Source organism: Gallus gallus, chromosome 3 (assembly GCF_016699485.2).
Source record: "Gallus gallus isolate bGalGal1 chromosome 3, bGalGal1.mat.broiler.GRCg7b, whole genome shotgun sequence".
Classification (NCBI taxonomy): domain Eukaryota; kingdom Metazoa; phylum Chordata; class Aves; order Galliformes; family Phasianidae; genus Gallus; species Gallus gallus.
The window spans coordinates 16765460-16779857 of NC_052534.1; the positions used below are offsets into that span (position 1 = coordinate 16765460).

Here is a 14398-nt window from a genome sequence, read left to right on the forward strand (position 1 = left end):
CTTCATAGTAATGGTACAAAAATGAAAGAACATTTTGGAGAGAAGGTGTTGGAAATTTCCTATAACAGAAGGTAGGAATACTCTACAGTATACAGGGAGTATACCAGTACAGTATACCTGGGACATGGTCTTTTAAAGGCATCTGAGCTAGTAGTGAAAAATTCCTAATGGTTAGTATTTTAGGCTTTGAATTTGTATTTCTAAGGGCATGAGTCAAAGAACATCAGACAGTGTCTGCTGTTACTGAAGTAAGATCTTGCGCATAATTACAAGGACTAATACTAAATTCTATTCTTCACTTTTTTTTTCTCTTCTTCTTTGTCTTGCTGTGATTAGTTATTTTGTTCTCAATGGAGTTGAAAGCCCCAACCTATATTTTGCTAGTTTGTATTTATCCTATGGCAAGGATTATTTCACACTTTTTCCTCTCCGGAAGTAAATATGAAGAAAATAATATCTTTAAGAATATCAAAATAAGCTTTTCATAGATCTCCCAACCACCATCTATCTTTACCATACGCCTTTCCAGATATTTTGAATTTCTAATGGGGATCATTAGGCAGTACACAACTCCAGGTAAATACATTTTGCTCTTCAGTAGTAAACTGGTGAGTGGACACATGCCCACTGTTGCTCAATCTACATACAATACAGTTTTTAGACTACACAAATAATAGAATCATAGAATCATTAAGGTAGGAAAAGACTTTAAAATCATCTAGTCTGACTGTCCACTTACCACCTGTATTGCCTACTAAACCATGTCCCTAAGTACTTTATCTGCCCTTTCCTTAAACACCTCCAGGCACTGTGATTTTGCCGCTTCCCTGAGTGATGACTTCTGTGATGACAGTGATTTGAAAGCCTAGAAAAGGAACTTTCACTGCAGTGCATTGCTGTGCAGGTCTGAGGGAAGTACTTCATTGATTCGATTTGTTCCTCTTCCTGCATTTTTATGTCTTGTGTAGGATAAGATCTCAGTGAACGTGCTGAGCAACACAGACGCTCCATTCCCCATGTAACTTTGAAACCATGTGTAAGACAAGGCCCATGATGCATGCACGTGAACAAGCAAGTATAAAACCACAAGTTAGTGGAAAAGGAGATGGCCTCAGGCCATTGACAGCTTAGTTCTTGTGATCATACACGCTGCAAGAAAGAGAAATTTTGGAGATTAGCAAAGTGGCTTTGTGAAACAGTTTGAGTGAGGGATATACAGAAGAAAGCATACAAATGTTTATTTCAGCATATAATAAGAGTAATAAGCAGACTTGGAAATAGAGGAGCTGACTGCTCAATACTACATGAGAGATAAATAACTAAGCAAAATCTTTGAGTTTTTAAATGGAAAATAGTTGATGGTATAGAATGGGGAACCAGTGGAGAAATTATCAGTGTTGTCTAAAATAACCTTGTGAAATAGCACTTTTTATTGATCACTGATCGATACTTAGCTGATAAGTTCTACAGAGAACGTTTAAATTGCATTTGACTACAGTAAAGCAATTATTAAAGTTGTAGTAAATTATTTCATAAATAACTGCTTCTACAATTAGGCACACCTATGATAGCATCTGTACTCCTTTAAAGGGTTTCTATTGTCAACACAGGAATGATTCCTTAATTAATAAGAACTAGAGATAGGAGCAGTGTCTTTATGCTTTCAGTATTATTCTCATGCATCATGCCTATTCAGGAGATTAAAAGTGAAAATGAATAAAACCAAATAAGGACCTTGTGCGTAAGTCTGTGATCTCTTAAATTACATTCTAAGACCAAAGCAAAGAGAGAGATGAATGTTATAGGTGATCTGATTTTACACAAGAACCCCCGTTCCAACAAATTTATACTGGTACTGTGATCAGTGTCAGAACAATTAATCTACATAATAGGGATTTATGTCTAAGAGCCACTCAGCATGGATGCAAATAGAAGAGACAGGGAAATGCCCTTTTATGTTAAGTCTACTGCCCTTTCATAGTAAGTTTAACCTTCAAACAGTTCTACTGTTCTAGGTGATGGCAGGCAGGTACCTCACAGTAAATCCTGAGTACAAGCATTGAAGCGGTGCTCAGGATAAGCTGGATGTGAGGCTCTCTTCAGCTTTGTGTGAAACCAGATGGATCACTGTAAGCAGAAAAAGTCCTCAAAAGTTGTACTCTTTTGAAATATTAATGCAAACAGCATACCTGAGTCTTTCTGGTTGTTCTTTGGATGGTTTGATGTTTGTTTAGGTTTGTTTGTTGTTTTTGTTTTTAATTTTGTTTCAAGTAAACTGTTACTCTCTTAAGCACTTCACTCCAAGCTTTTTCGTTTACTCTCACTGAGTTGTAAACTATGCTCATTTGTTTGTTATGTCTTTGTATTTGTATGTCTTCAGTGTTGAATTTAAGTACCGTTTTACCTTATCGTATTGTAGGTGCTCCTCTGCGTTCTTTGAAGAGGAAAGATCAGCATTAAAACAGAAGCGGCAGAAAATAAGACTTTTGCAGCAGCGTAAGGTTGCAGATATTTCACAGTTCAAAGATCTTCCAGATGAAATTCCATTACCCCTTGTAATAGGAACAAAAGTTACAGGTAATTTCTTAAAAACTAATAAACAATACCCAAGATTTTTGCAAAGATTTTGGTAAACCGTAGCGTACTTAGTGTGCATAGGTAAAATAAATGTAAAACATTAAAAATTCATTGCTTTTGTTGCTAGCTCTTTGAGAAAGTGCTTATAATGATTACCTAGTATTTGTAAAACAGTAACATGGTTTTGAGATATGATCTTGTGATTTATTATTTCTGGTGTTATCTTTGTTGTTGTTGTTGTTTGGGTTTGTTTTGTTTGAAGTAAAGTATATCCAGCAAATCCTAGAGAGGCTTCAATGCCAAGAGCTTAGTGCTGTCTGAAAGTTTAAAATATGAGCTAATATAAAACTTAAACTTTATTTTCTGTAAATATAAAAATACCTGTCTCAAAACAAGTATACAATTGATACTGCAGTGTAGTTGAATACATATGCAAAACAGGACATTGTCTTATAGAAAAAAGTACTAATAAATAAGGAAAGAATCTTGTTAAAAATGTTCCTTTTTAAAAGAAATGCATTCAGCTTTGCTTAATTTCATAAAAAATCTTGAACTCCTCCTTCCAGTCTGTGAAGCAGGATACTTTTCACACAAGCACAGTATCTCCCACTCCAACATCTTCTGTTCCTCACTTCCTGAGTTTTTCAACATCACTGTCCTTAATTCTTGCTGAAAAGCGGGCGTGCAAAGCACCCTGTATCTTCTCACTCTCCTAGAGCTGTATCCTTGAATTGTGCTCTACATCTTCTTTTTCTAAGTATAGTCATCATTGCAAGTGGTCATAGAGAAGCGGTGTGCAAAATCATTCCAAAATTGATTTTTGCCTGCAAAACCTAATTGTCAGAAGGTACCGGGAGTTAAATAGTGTTTTCTCTAGACATTAATGTAGTGCTGAAGATTAGATGTGGGAAACATTTGACTTGCAAAAATAAATTTGACAAGAAATTGGGTAGTGTTGCTAGTGGATACAGTTTTTTTTTTTCTGGGTTTACAATTTTTTTCATTTAATCTGATCAGTTTTGCTTTTGTTTTTGTTTGTTTGTTTTTATATATGCATTGGAAAGCACATATACAAAGAGGTTACATATATATGCCAAGGTTACATGCAAAAGATTTAAGTCTGTTCTTCTCAGTGACAACAGAGCATTATAATATTAGAGTTTTTGTGGAGGTTTTTGTTGATATTTTTTTTTCTTTCATTTGTTCTGTTTTTTTTTTAGCACGATTGCGAGGTGTCCATGATGGGCTATTCACAGGACAGATAGAAGCAGTAGACACTCTTAATGCTACGTACAGAGTCACTTTTGACAGGGCAGGTCTTGGAACACAAACGATCCCAGATTATGAAGTTCTTGTAAGTATTAATAGTCCATTCTCAAAATAGCTGTAATGCAGATTTATTTATTTATTAATCTACAGTTGCATCCTTTAATCAAGAAAAAGAAAATTCAAAGTATTAATTGCATCCAGGTAGTATTGTCATAGACCAGAAACAAGCGCAATGAACGCATGGGAATTTCCAGGAAAATTAGCTTCTGCTGCTGATTGTTATATAGAATAAGTTCACCTTCTCTAATACAAATGTAATGAGTTAGACTGGAATAACAGGATAGAGTTACTGTTGTAGACTGAGTATGAAAAAGTATGATGAGTAAGGTAAGATTTCAGAGAAAATTCTGCTATGGGATCTAGGCAGGATTTCTTAGAATTGTTCAAGGAAACCTGACTCCTTGTAATTTGCCAAAGTCAGGAAAGGCTTGAGGTAGTTGTAAGCAAGTATTATCTGTTGATTGAATAATTTTTAAACGTTTGTGGTAATGAAACGAAGTGTGAGAATGTTGCTTTGGCCAAAAAAAAATTGAGTTATTTCCTAGCTCTCGTGGTTCTATACTGATTTGTGAACTCCAGGGGAGGGGATTGTTTCTGTTAAATAGTGTCTGTCTAGACTGCAAGATTTTTAGAGGGCAGCATGTTCTTTTGTGTCTTGTTTATCATTGAGTCTACTAAAGGAAGATGAAGTTGTCTGAAGTATATTCTCCCTTGCAGGATTTGGGTTGGAGGAGTTTTTTGTTTTAATGCAATGCCATAACACTTTTCAAACTCCAACAGTGGAATATAGTTTTGAAGCTGCCATTAGCCCAAAAGCAAAATGCTACTCCTTATTGTTGCTTGGGCTTGGGGCATGGTTGGGCATGGCTAGTCCAGATTCCAGAAATAGAATATATATTTGATGAGGTATGTTAAGCTTTTTAATTAACATGGCACCTGAAGAATGTCCTTATTTTTCTTGTCTCGCAGAGTAACGAACCTCATGAAACCATGCCAATTGCTGCCTTTGGGCAGAAACAGCGGCCTTCTAGGTTCTTTATGACCCCTCCCCGGCTGCATTATACGCCTTCGCTCCAGTCTCCAATTACAGTGAGTTGGTTATTTCTTCTAATTTATAATATTACTCGGTGAAATATTTTCTGGTAAATCTTGAAGCTGTTACCTTTATACAGTCTTTGAGATAAGTTTTCTCAGGTTTCTCAATAAGGTAATTTTAGCAAATCCCTCTAAAAATAAGCTAACAAATAAAATACTCTTTCTTGTATAGGACAGTGACCCTTTATTAGGACAGTCATCATGGAAAAACAAAATTTCAGGCACAGACAGTGAAACACTAGGTGGCTTTCCAGTAGAGTTCCTCATTCAAGTGGTAAGTGTTAACTCCAATTTTGTTGTGTATTGCCCTTTCCATGTTTATTCTGACTATTCTTTTGCAGTTAAATGAAATTCTGTTGATATATAAAAGATAGTAATATCAATATGATGAAATTTTCAGAAGAAATTAGTAGTACGATTTGAGTTTCTTTTTATTTCTTTATCATTTTTTAATAAGCTTTGAATTGTGTTGCTCTTTTCTCAGACCTCAAAAAGGCCTTATGTCTCCAGAAGTCTCTCTTTCCTAGTTCTATCAGTCGGTCTAAAAAGATATAATTTTTACCCCCAAATCCGAATTGTTTTATGATTCATCATCATGAAATAATTCTTCAGTGAATTTTGTACAACAGTTCAGAAAATATAGGCAAGTCATGTTAAGAAGTTGAGGTTTCTTGAATATCAAATCTAATCTAGGCAATTACTCTTCAGGATGATGAAATAATATAATTGCTCATGTGAGCTTGGTTTATAATCTGTGGTTGAATTATTTAATGATGAAAAGCAGTTTGAAATGTACTAAAAGAAATTGGAATACTCAATGTTAAAATTATTTAGAACTGATATGTGTTCTTGCTAAACTTTGATCAGACTTTCAGATGTATATAATTGGCTCAAAGATTCAAGTTGTCTGTAGTTCCCACGTGATACACTGATACGTTGACCTTTCAGCATAATTAATTTCACTTAACAGAATGATTTACTCAGTTTTTTGGAGTAACACTGTGTGAAGCCTCTTTTGGAAAAAGTGGCTTAGCCAAGAAAACTTGAATTAGATATAGCCATCCTAAGATTGATGATGTTAAGAAATTAAGTAAACAAAAGGTACAGTCTTTGCTTATGCTATTAAGCTGGATCTGGAGCTATCATCCTCCTTGAGTCGCTGAGTATGATCAGTGAAGCTTTATCACTTTTGTACTAAACTGTTCCATTTGGGGAAGTGTTTCTGTATTTCAAATATGAAAACCGTATAATTTCTGTCATGTTTAGTGGTACACCATTACTCATTATAAGGAAACCTGAAATTTTTAATCTGAGATTTTAAAGTGTGGGCACTTGAGAGGTACTGTAGTAATACATTTTTTGCTTGAAGGTTGTCAAGTTTTTGAAAAAAGTGAAGCTGTGGACTTTTGGCATTGGTTTGTGATCATCTTAATACTTGTTTGAAGTTTCTGATGCAGGCATCAAGAGGCTTAAAACAACTTTTCTTGTGGGACTTTACATTATTTTTAAGCCTAGAGCATTGACATTCTTGTTAGAAGTAAGGAATGATTCTGAAACCTGGTGTTGCAAAATAGACAGCTATCAATGAATATTGATCACGCTGCATTCACTAATTCAGAAGTAGTTTTATGTTAAAGACTACCGTTAAACATGTCTGTCCTTTTCTTGTACTCTGCTACAGTAAAAGTGTCAAAGCCCTCATTTTGATTTAATGGCGATTCAGCAGTTAAATGGCCAGAAAATCTTTCTGTGAAGGAAAACTTCAGGACAGTTATTATTAGGAAATAGCTTATGATACCATAAAATAAAGAATTTCATGGAAAAGCTGTATTTGGGACAAAAGATTTAAAGAAAAAAAAGTCACTGCATATCTTTAAGATGGTTTCAACCATGCCTTTTAGTTCTCTTTCATGGGTTCCAAAACTAGTTCACAACAAAAGGAAATGTGGCCAGAAATATATGCAGATAGTGATTATGTGATGAGGACATTCTCCTGAGGTACAACTTGAAGCTGTATGCAAACACTGGGACTTGAAGCAACCACATTTGAACAGCACTGTTGATTTTTTTTTTTTTTTTTTTTTTTTTTTTTTTTTTTAGTATTATTATTTTAATTTCTCCATATTTATACTTTGTCATTGGGCTTCTTTCTGATCTTTACTGTGGACAAATATATGCTTTTCTCATTGTTTGTTTCTTTTGTTTTTGGTTTGGGAAAAGATTAAATTTAGACTGGGAGGGATGCAATCCAAGACCAAAAAAATGTTTGCAGTGTAACTGCATGTCCAGTAGAGGGAGAATGTTAATGCAGTACCATCGGAGATATGTATCAGTCCGATGATCGTGGAAAAAGAAGTATCTTCTCATCTTAAAGACGGGAAGAAAGAGCTATGAATACTAGATTTTTGTTTGGTTTTGGGTGTGTGTGAGAGAGGTTTTTAAAATATATTCTCCGTCAAGCTATTGCATATATTGAAATGCTTGTATTCTTGTTGTTTATTTTTTTAACTCAAAAAATATATATAAAGTACTAAGCATGCTATAAGGATTTTGCCTTCATGTCTTTTGATTTTCATATCTGGAGAAGTATTCTACTAAAATATCTTTTCCAGTTTAGTGAGAACTATAAAGTAAGGAGGATGAGTTAAGGTGAAAATGAAGCTGCTAGGCTAGAGTTCCTCAAGGAGATGAAGACTGACCTGAACTAAAGCATTCACTGGTGATACTTGCAAATGAAAATGGAGTTCTGTTTAATAAAATGTAGCACTAGGAGGAAGTTGGTAATCATCTTAATACAGCGGAAGATCAGAATTTCTTGTAGGAAGAATTAAATTACCTTGACCACTGGAGTACTTCTGGAAGTAGGATGAATATAACGTAACAATGAAGGTCATGGACTGGATCACATCCTTGAATATATATGATGATCATCATAGAAGCTTATCACTAAATAATTGCTCCTAAAACTTACAAGATAAAATAGCCTGCAATAAGCTGGGAACACACCAGCTTCATCAGAGGGGCTTAAATATATTAGTTGCTGGATAGTGATGACAGCATAGCTTGGCAAAGAACTTTTTGGCATCACTGTCAGAAAGTATTCAGTACTTTCCCTCCTCTCACATGCTGTTTGCCAACACCTCTGGGTTAAAGTATAGGTGTTTGTGTTGTTTTAATTATATCTATTTACTTCATGTGGGCACTGTGAGGTTTAATTAAATGTTTATGTATAGGCTTTGAGAGATTTGCTTGGAAAGCACTGCAGAAAAACTGCATGTTAATCTTCCTGTTGACTCACAGTATTGTGCCCCTGGTATGATAAGATTAATTTTGAGAACTCAAAGCCATTTCCATTTAATTTAAAGATAATTCTGATGTTTGTTAGATACCTGATCAGCACGAGACTCAAATGTCCAGCTGTATTGGTCTCTGTGTGCTGTAAAATATAGTATTGTAGTTTCCCAATGCTTTCCTTTCCTTACCTTTTCTGTAGTAGTTTATAAAAAGAACATTTATCAGATATTCCTAGAACTACTTGAATGTAACTACTTTCTCTCTGTTTTGAACAGAAAGCATAATAAAGTGTGCTTCCATGGAAGTCTTAAACTGAAAGAATCCTTTTTTGTTATTGGCATAGCATGCCGAAGATGGACTTCGTTGTACAAATGTCAATAACAATAAAATTATCATTATCCAGGCAATGCCTCCTATTCATGTAGAGAGGTACATCTGGATCAGCTGTACTACTGCTGGGATGCCCTTAGGGTTTAATTCTGCAGCTTTCATTTCCTTGCTCTAAATTCAGGTGCTATTAATTTTAAAAGCTGCTTTTTTTTCCCATGAGAAAGTGTTATGCCAACATGTGCATTTGCGTGGTAGTGAACTAGATCAGGGAAATAATCCATCTCAAAAGTAATAATTTAAAAACTTTTTTCCTGTCTTTCTTGAATGTATTGTTTATCCTTTTCATTTTCCTTATATGGTTTTCCATGTAGCTGCAAAACTGCATGTGCTGGCTCACCATGAGTGTTGGGGGATAGTACAAGGCTAGAAGCAAGCAGAAGGAATTAGAAAAGTACCTGCGCAGTATTGGGTCATGTGGTGTATGTTGAACCAGGAGTTCCTATCTCTCCCAGTCTTATGTTCCCCTCCTAGGATGCAGTTAAACCCTTTGAAATTTTTAAAACCTGACATCTTGGCTCTGTTTCTATCAATAACAAAACTGTTGTTGATTAAAGTGAAGCTAAAATTTCTCTCTGTGGGCTTGAGAGAGTATGAACAGTTTTAGAAATGATGTATGTGCTGAGAGCAGTCCCAGTGATTTCCTCTTCAGCCTGTTAGGTCCCCAAGGCAGAAGAACAGGATATACCCATTCTGAAAGAAACAGGAAAAATAGAATGCCCAGAGCAGGACTGTAGGAAATAGATCCAATCTGTATACCAGGTTTTATTGCAAGAATGTACACAAAGAGCTGGTGATCAGTCCAGGGCACAGCTGAGAACAAACCAGAATACTGAGCAATAGCTACGGAAGAACAAGTGCTGTTAATTGTAGTACATGTTATCACCATGATGATACAGCTTTCCTTCGGGCTAGAAGAAAAATAACGTTCTTGATTCTTCAGCCTCTAACAATATAAATTATATTAGTCTTCCTAGAGGGAATTCCAGCTGATGGATTTCAGCTTTCTCCAGTCTAAGGTACTTTAAAATGCTTTTAAAAGCTTCTGAAATATCCATCATTTAGTTTCAATTAATTTTTATTTTGACATTTTGATGTCATAAACAACTGAGAAACATATTTTATAATGATAAAAAAATACTTGCACTTTATTATCTTGAATTTGTATGCAATTTCAGAACTACATAAGGACCTACTCATTCTAAAAATAGCTCCTTTGTTTTAGACCAGGTTATCGAAAATCCTTATGATCAAGAAGGAACACATCAAACAGTTAAGAGAGATGAATACAGAAGCAGAAAAGCTGGTAAGATTGTTCTCAGATCTTAAGGATATACTTTAACAGCTAGTGCAAATTGATACAATTAAAACAAAGTCTAGATAAAAACCCATTTCTTTATTGCTTTCTATAATGTTGGAGTTTTTAAATTATTTTTTTTAAGGTAAGTCAGAGAGGTCAGTCACTTTAAAAGCATTATGCTTTGGGAAAAGATTAATGTTGGTATAGTATTTCTTTGTTTTATGTGTCAATTGATGGTGATGTTTCCTCATTTTGTTTGTCAGTTGATACATGCTATGTACTTTAAGGATTTGGGGAATCAGTAAAGCATTTATCTTACTTTTATTTTGTGGATGGTAGGTATGCATTTAGGTTTTTTGACTAAGTGATAACTCAGTTCAGAATTTTTCTACATAAATCTCTGAGTGCCCCTGACCTGCATTTAGAATTACAGTACTTGACCAGCTACAGCATAATTATCAGGAGCAGAACAGTTTTCTTGCTAGGCTTTATCTAGTCATCAGTCTGTGAATCAAAATTAGAAGAATATCTCTTCTACCAACCATGGCTATCAGTCAACTTGAAAGTAGAAAGCTATCAGTCTCAACCTTCTGCTAGTGTCCATTCAGACAGTTGTCTCTACCGTGTACAGACAGAATGTTGAAGTCTGTGGAGAGAAAAAGGAATCCCTTTTATTTCTTTAAACCAAAAATGCTGAATTTTTAATGTAAAATATTTGAATGTTGAAGACTTTATTGTGGTGTGGTTTTCTTCTTTATCCTTTCAGTGGCCACGTACACGTTGTTATCCTGCTACCTATTGCTGCAAGGCTGCTCTTCAAAACCTTGTTATCAGTTCAGTTATTATATTATTTCTCCTGTATGTCAAATGCTTTGCCTTTTAATTGTGCTTAATAAAACTAATAATTAAAGTAAATGCTAAAAGAGGCAAGATTAAGACATGCTATTGCAGACTGTAATTCTGATGCAGAAGAATTACCAGCTCTCCTTAATACAGACAATAAAGCTATCTGTTCCAACTGAGTTGTCTTTACCTTTGTAGGGGTAAAGAAATCCATAGGAAGGGCTGAGTTTTCACTAGCTTTCCTCTTGACAAAAATCCAGACATTAGCATGTCGGTTATCTCCTGCATCGTAAATTTAACTTTTGTTGTAGAATAAGAATACCAAGGAAAATAACAACACTGAGAGAGCAAAGAAACGATAGAGAAGATGATGGTCCAGGAATAAATAAATCTTAACTCAATTGTAGCCTAGATAAGGACTTGGAGATAGCCGTTAAACACTTCTTCTGCTATTTGCTTTTTCAGTCAGCAATTATAAAGCAACTCTTGTCACTATTTATGTCCTGATAAAAATAGAAGACATATACTGGGTCATGTTCTTAGCCTGTCTGTAATGCTCTTTTATCCTCTTGGTAATCCCATCTACATTTGTGCCACATAGTATGTGTTGCTTCTCCTTTGGAATGCATTTTCTTTGAACATGACTCTTCAACAATAGTCCAATTAAATAACAGTATCAAACTTAAACATGAGTAAAATATAGAATCCTTTGACTTCATTCATTCAAGTAGAGTTTGTCAGACTTCAATAATCACTGATAAAATTGTTGAAGTAAAGTTATTTGCTTTTTTTTTTTTTAATGATCCAACATAGAAGTAAACAGAACTGACCAAAATCAGAAGTGATATGGAGTATAACCCATTTTTATCTGGCAATAGTAATAAATTCAAACATACATGAAGCAGGGAAAGGGCTGCTACCTAACAGTGAAGCACCTTGACATCGCTATACTCATCTTAGTTGCCATGTACACAGAACAGTATCCACTGTTCTGATGACTAAACATTGTTGCATAAACAAATGCAAATAAGAAGGATAGCTGGATCTTTTTTTTCACTTGACCTGCAACAAAGATGAGGTAAAGGTGATGCTGGTCATTCAAGAGAAGCGTAGATGCCCTGTGACAGAGATGTTATCTGTTTCCATCTACAAAAAGCCAGCCATCTTTTGTCTGCGAGCTGAACTGTTTGTCAGTTTTTGGATCGCTGCTGGATCATAAATAGTACTGGTGCTGCTGGAATACATCTTTCATCTTCACCAACATAGAATGCCATCATCCATGTATCTCTGATGCAGAATTCACAGTTCCCTGTGGCTTCCATGACTAGCCTATGTTAGACCAGCATGTTCTAGAGGGGGCTGGTCAAGGAAGAAGGTCTTATGTTCTAGAGCTGCTGGATATGTTGTTCTGTACTGTTCTGCTGACAAAATAATCTTCTGTTCATACTGTAGAAAGAAGTCATGTCCCACTATGGGTGAAATAAGCGGGTCAAGCTGTAGTTGTCATCTGTAGTGGTTAGTGCCACAGACCACCGTGGTGCCTTCTGAAGAGAATAAAAGCACAGTAGTTACTGCACCAGTTGTCACTTGGAGTTGTAAGCAGTGATACTAGACTTGAAGTTTTTTCATGTTAACATTTCTATAGGCACTGAGATTTCAAATATCCCAGTATTATTTTAAAGTAAAAATTCCTTTTGATGAGTTCTGCTTGTATTGTATTAACTTTAACCTGCTTTGTCTTTTCCACAGAAATCCTATTCTATGCCAATAAGCATTGAGTTTCAGAGGAGATATGCTACTATTGTTCTAGATCTAGAACAACTAAACAAAGACTTAAATAAAGTGTTGCATAAAGTTCAGCAGTATTGTTACGAGGTAAGATTTTGCTGGAGTCTGTATTTGTTTATGCTTAGCCTGAGTTAAAAAATAAAAAATAAATCAGAATTTTCTGGGACTAGTGCATAAGCAGGGCTCATGTGGAACTGAAATTGGTAGCAGCTGTATCTGTTTTGTTGTCTCTTTCTCTTACCTGAATGCAGGCACTTCTGATGATGCCAGTGGCCAGTCCTGGAATAGGCACGCATGTATATAAATGAATTAAAAATAAAGCAGGCTATATACCTGTGGACTTTTTTGCAATCGTTTGTCACTTCATATGTGCACCAAATGCAAAAGAGTTATTTAATCTTCATTTATCTTTATTTCTCTCTGTGCAGCTTGCTCCAGACCAAGGCCTCCAGCCCGCAGACCAGCCAACAGATCTGAGGCGGAGGTGTGAAGAGGAGGCTCAGGAAATTGTTAGGCAAGCAAATTCCTCCACAACGGGACAGCTTTGTGTCGAAAGTGAAAATTTAACTGACCTTATCTCTAGACTTACAGCAATATTACTGCAGATTAAGGTAAAATAATCGCAAAAAATAGTGTCTCCCAATTAAGTATATAATATTAAACCTCTGTCAGGTTCTTTGTGCTGAACTGTTAGAACATTTTTTGTTTTCTTCTCCTGCAGTGTCTAGCAGAAGGAGGTGACCTGAATTCCTTTGAATTTAAATCACTAACAGATTCATTAAATGACATTAAGAATTCAATAGATTCCTCAAATATCAGGTACTACTACTTTGAATATTTAATTCCTAATTACACGTTTTGTGTCAGCAAGCAATTGTTAATGTCTTTTAGAAGTGAATGTAAGTAAGTATAAGTAAGGATTTTAATCTGGTAACTACTTGTTTATGTAAGTGGTCCCATTTAAAGGATCTTCTTAAAGGGAGTACAAAATAAGCAGTTTTCTGTTTGAACCTATCAGTGAAGTAACCTGATTAAAAAGAAAAAAGTGATAAATTGATACAGCAGCAACCAAAATGACTGAGGAGCAGGAAATTCATGACAACTGTTATTTTAGAATATTTGCTGTACAATTTCCATATTCTTTTTCTTAGTGTTACTCAATCTCTTGTCTGTAAATATCAGACATTGGTATATGAGACAATGAGAGTTTCGGCCTGGCTTCTATCAACAATGTTTTAAATGGAAAAAAACCTAACAAACAAACCACAAAAGAGCAGCCATATTGTGCCGGATCAAAGGCTCCTCTTGTCCAGTGTCCATTTTTCAACAGTTGTCACAAGCAGGTGCCTGAGGAGGCATTATAAAAATAGCAAGAACATGATGATACTCTTCCTGAGTATACTGCAAACTCCAACAATTTGTGACCGTGATTTTTTTTAAATAATTGCATAGTCACTAAATGACATAATTAAAAATAAATAAATACTGAAATGCTAAGCATTTCCTTATGCCCTCCACACTGGTATTGCTACATACATGGTTTTTTGGGGGGGGGTTGGTTTTTTTTGGTTTGTTTTTTGTTTTTTTGCAAAGATAGGCAGCTTTTTGATTTTAAAAAAGGGTTGAGAATGGTTTTTTATAGCACTTTTCCATTTTGCTTGAAAAAAAAAAAAGAAACTTCCTGTCATCAACACTGCAAGTAAATGTCGGAACAGATTCAACTAAGGGCTGATAAACACTGCTAAGAAGGTGATGATCTTTCCATTTCACTGTAGTTAGTCTGGG

The 14398-nt window shown here is 35.2% G+C and overlaps 1 protein-coding gene across 9 annotated transcripts in view; it reads left to right on the plus strand.

Annotated features, from left to right (window-relative positions):
• The window catches only part of LIN9 (lin-9 DREAM MuvB core complex component), a 37516-nt gene that overhangs the window by 21478 nt on the left and 1640 nt on the right, over window positions 1-14398 (plus strand). For all 9 annotated transcript variants that reach the window (NM_001031042.2, NM_001396721.1, NM_001396722.1 and 6 more), the window contains 8 exons: window positions 2420-2577; window positions 3798-3931; window positions 4876-4995; window positions 5174-5275; window positions 9908-9988; window positions 12575-12700; window positions 13042-13224; window positions 13335-13432. In NM_001031042.2, the coding sequence (NP_001026213.1) occupies window positions 2420-2577; window positions 3798-3931; window positions 4876-4995; window positions 5174-5275; window positions 9908-9988; window positions 12575-12700; window positions 13042-13224; window positions 13335-13432 (1002 nt within the window). The remainder of the gene's footprint in view (window positions 1-2419; window positions 2578-3797; window positions 3932-4875; window positions 4996-5173; window positions 5276-9907; window positions 9989-12574; window positions 12701-13041; window positions 13225-13334; window positions 13433-14398) is intronic.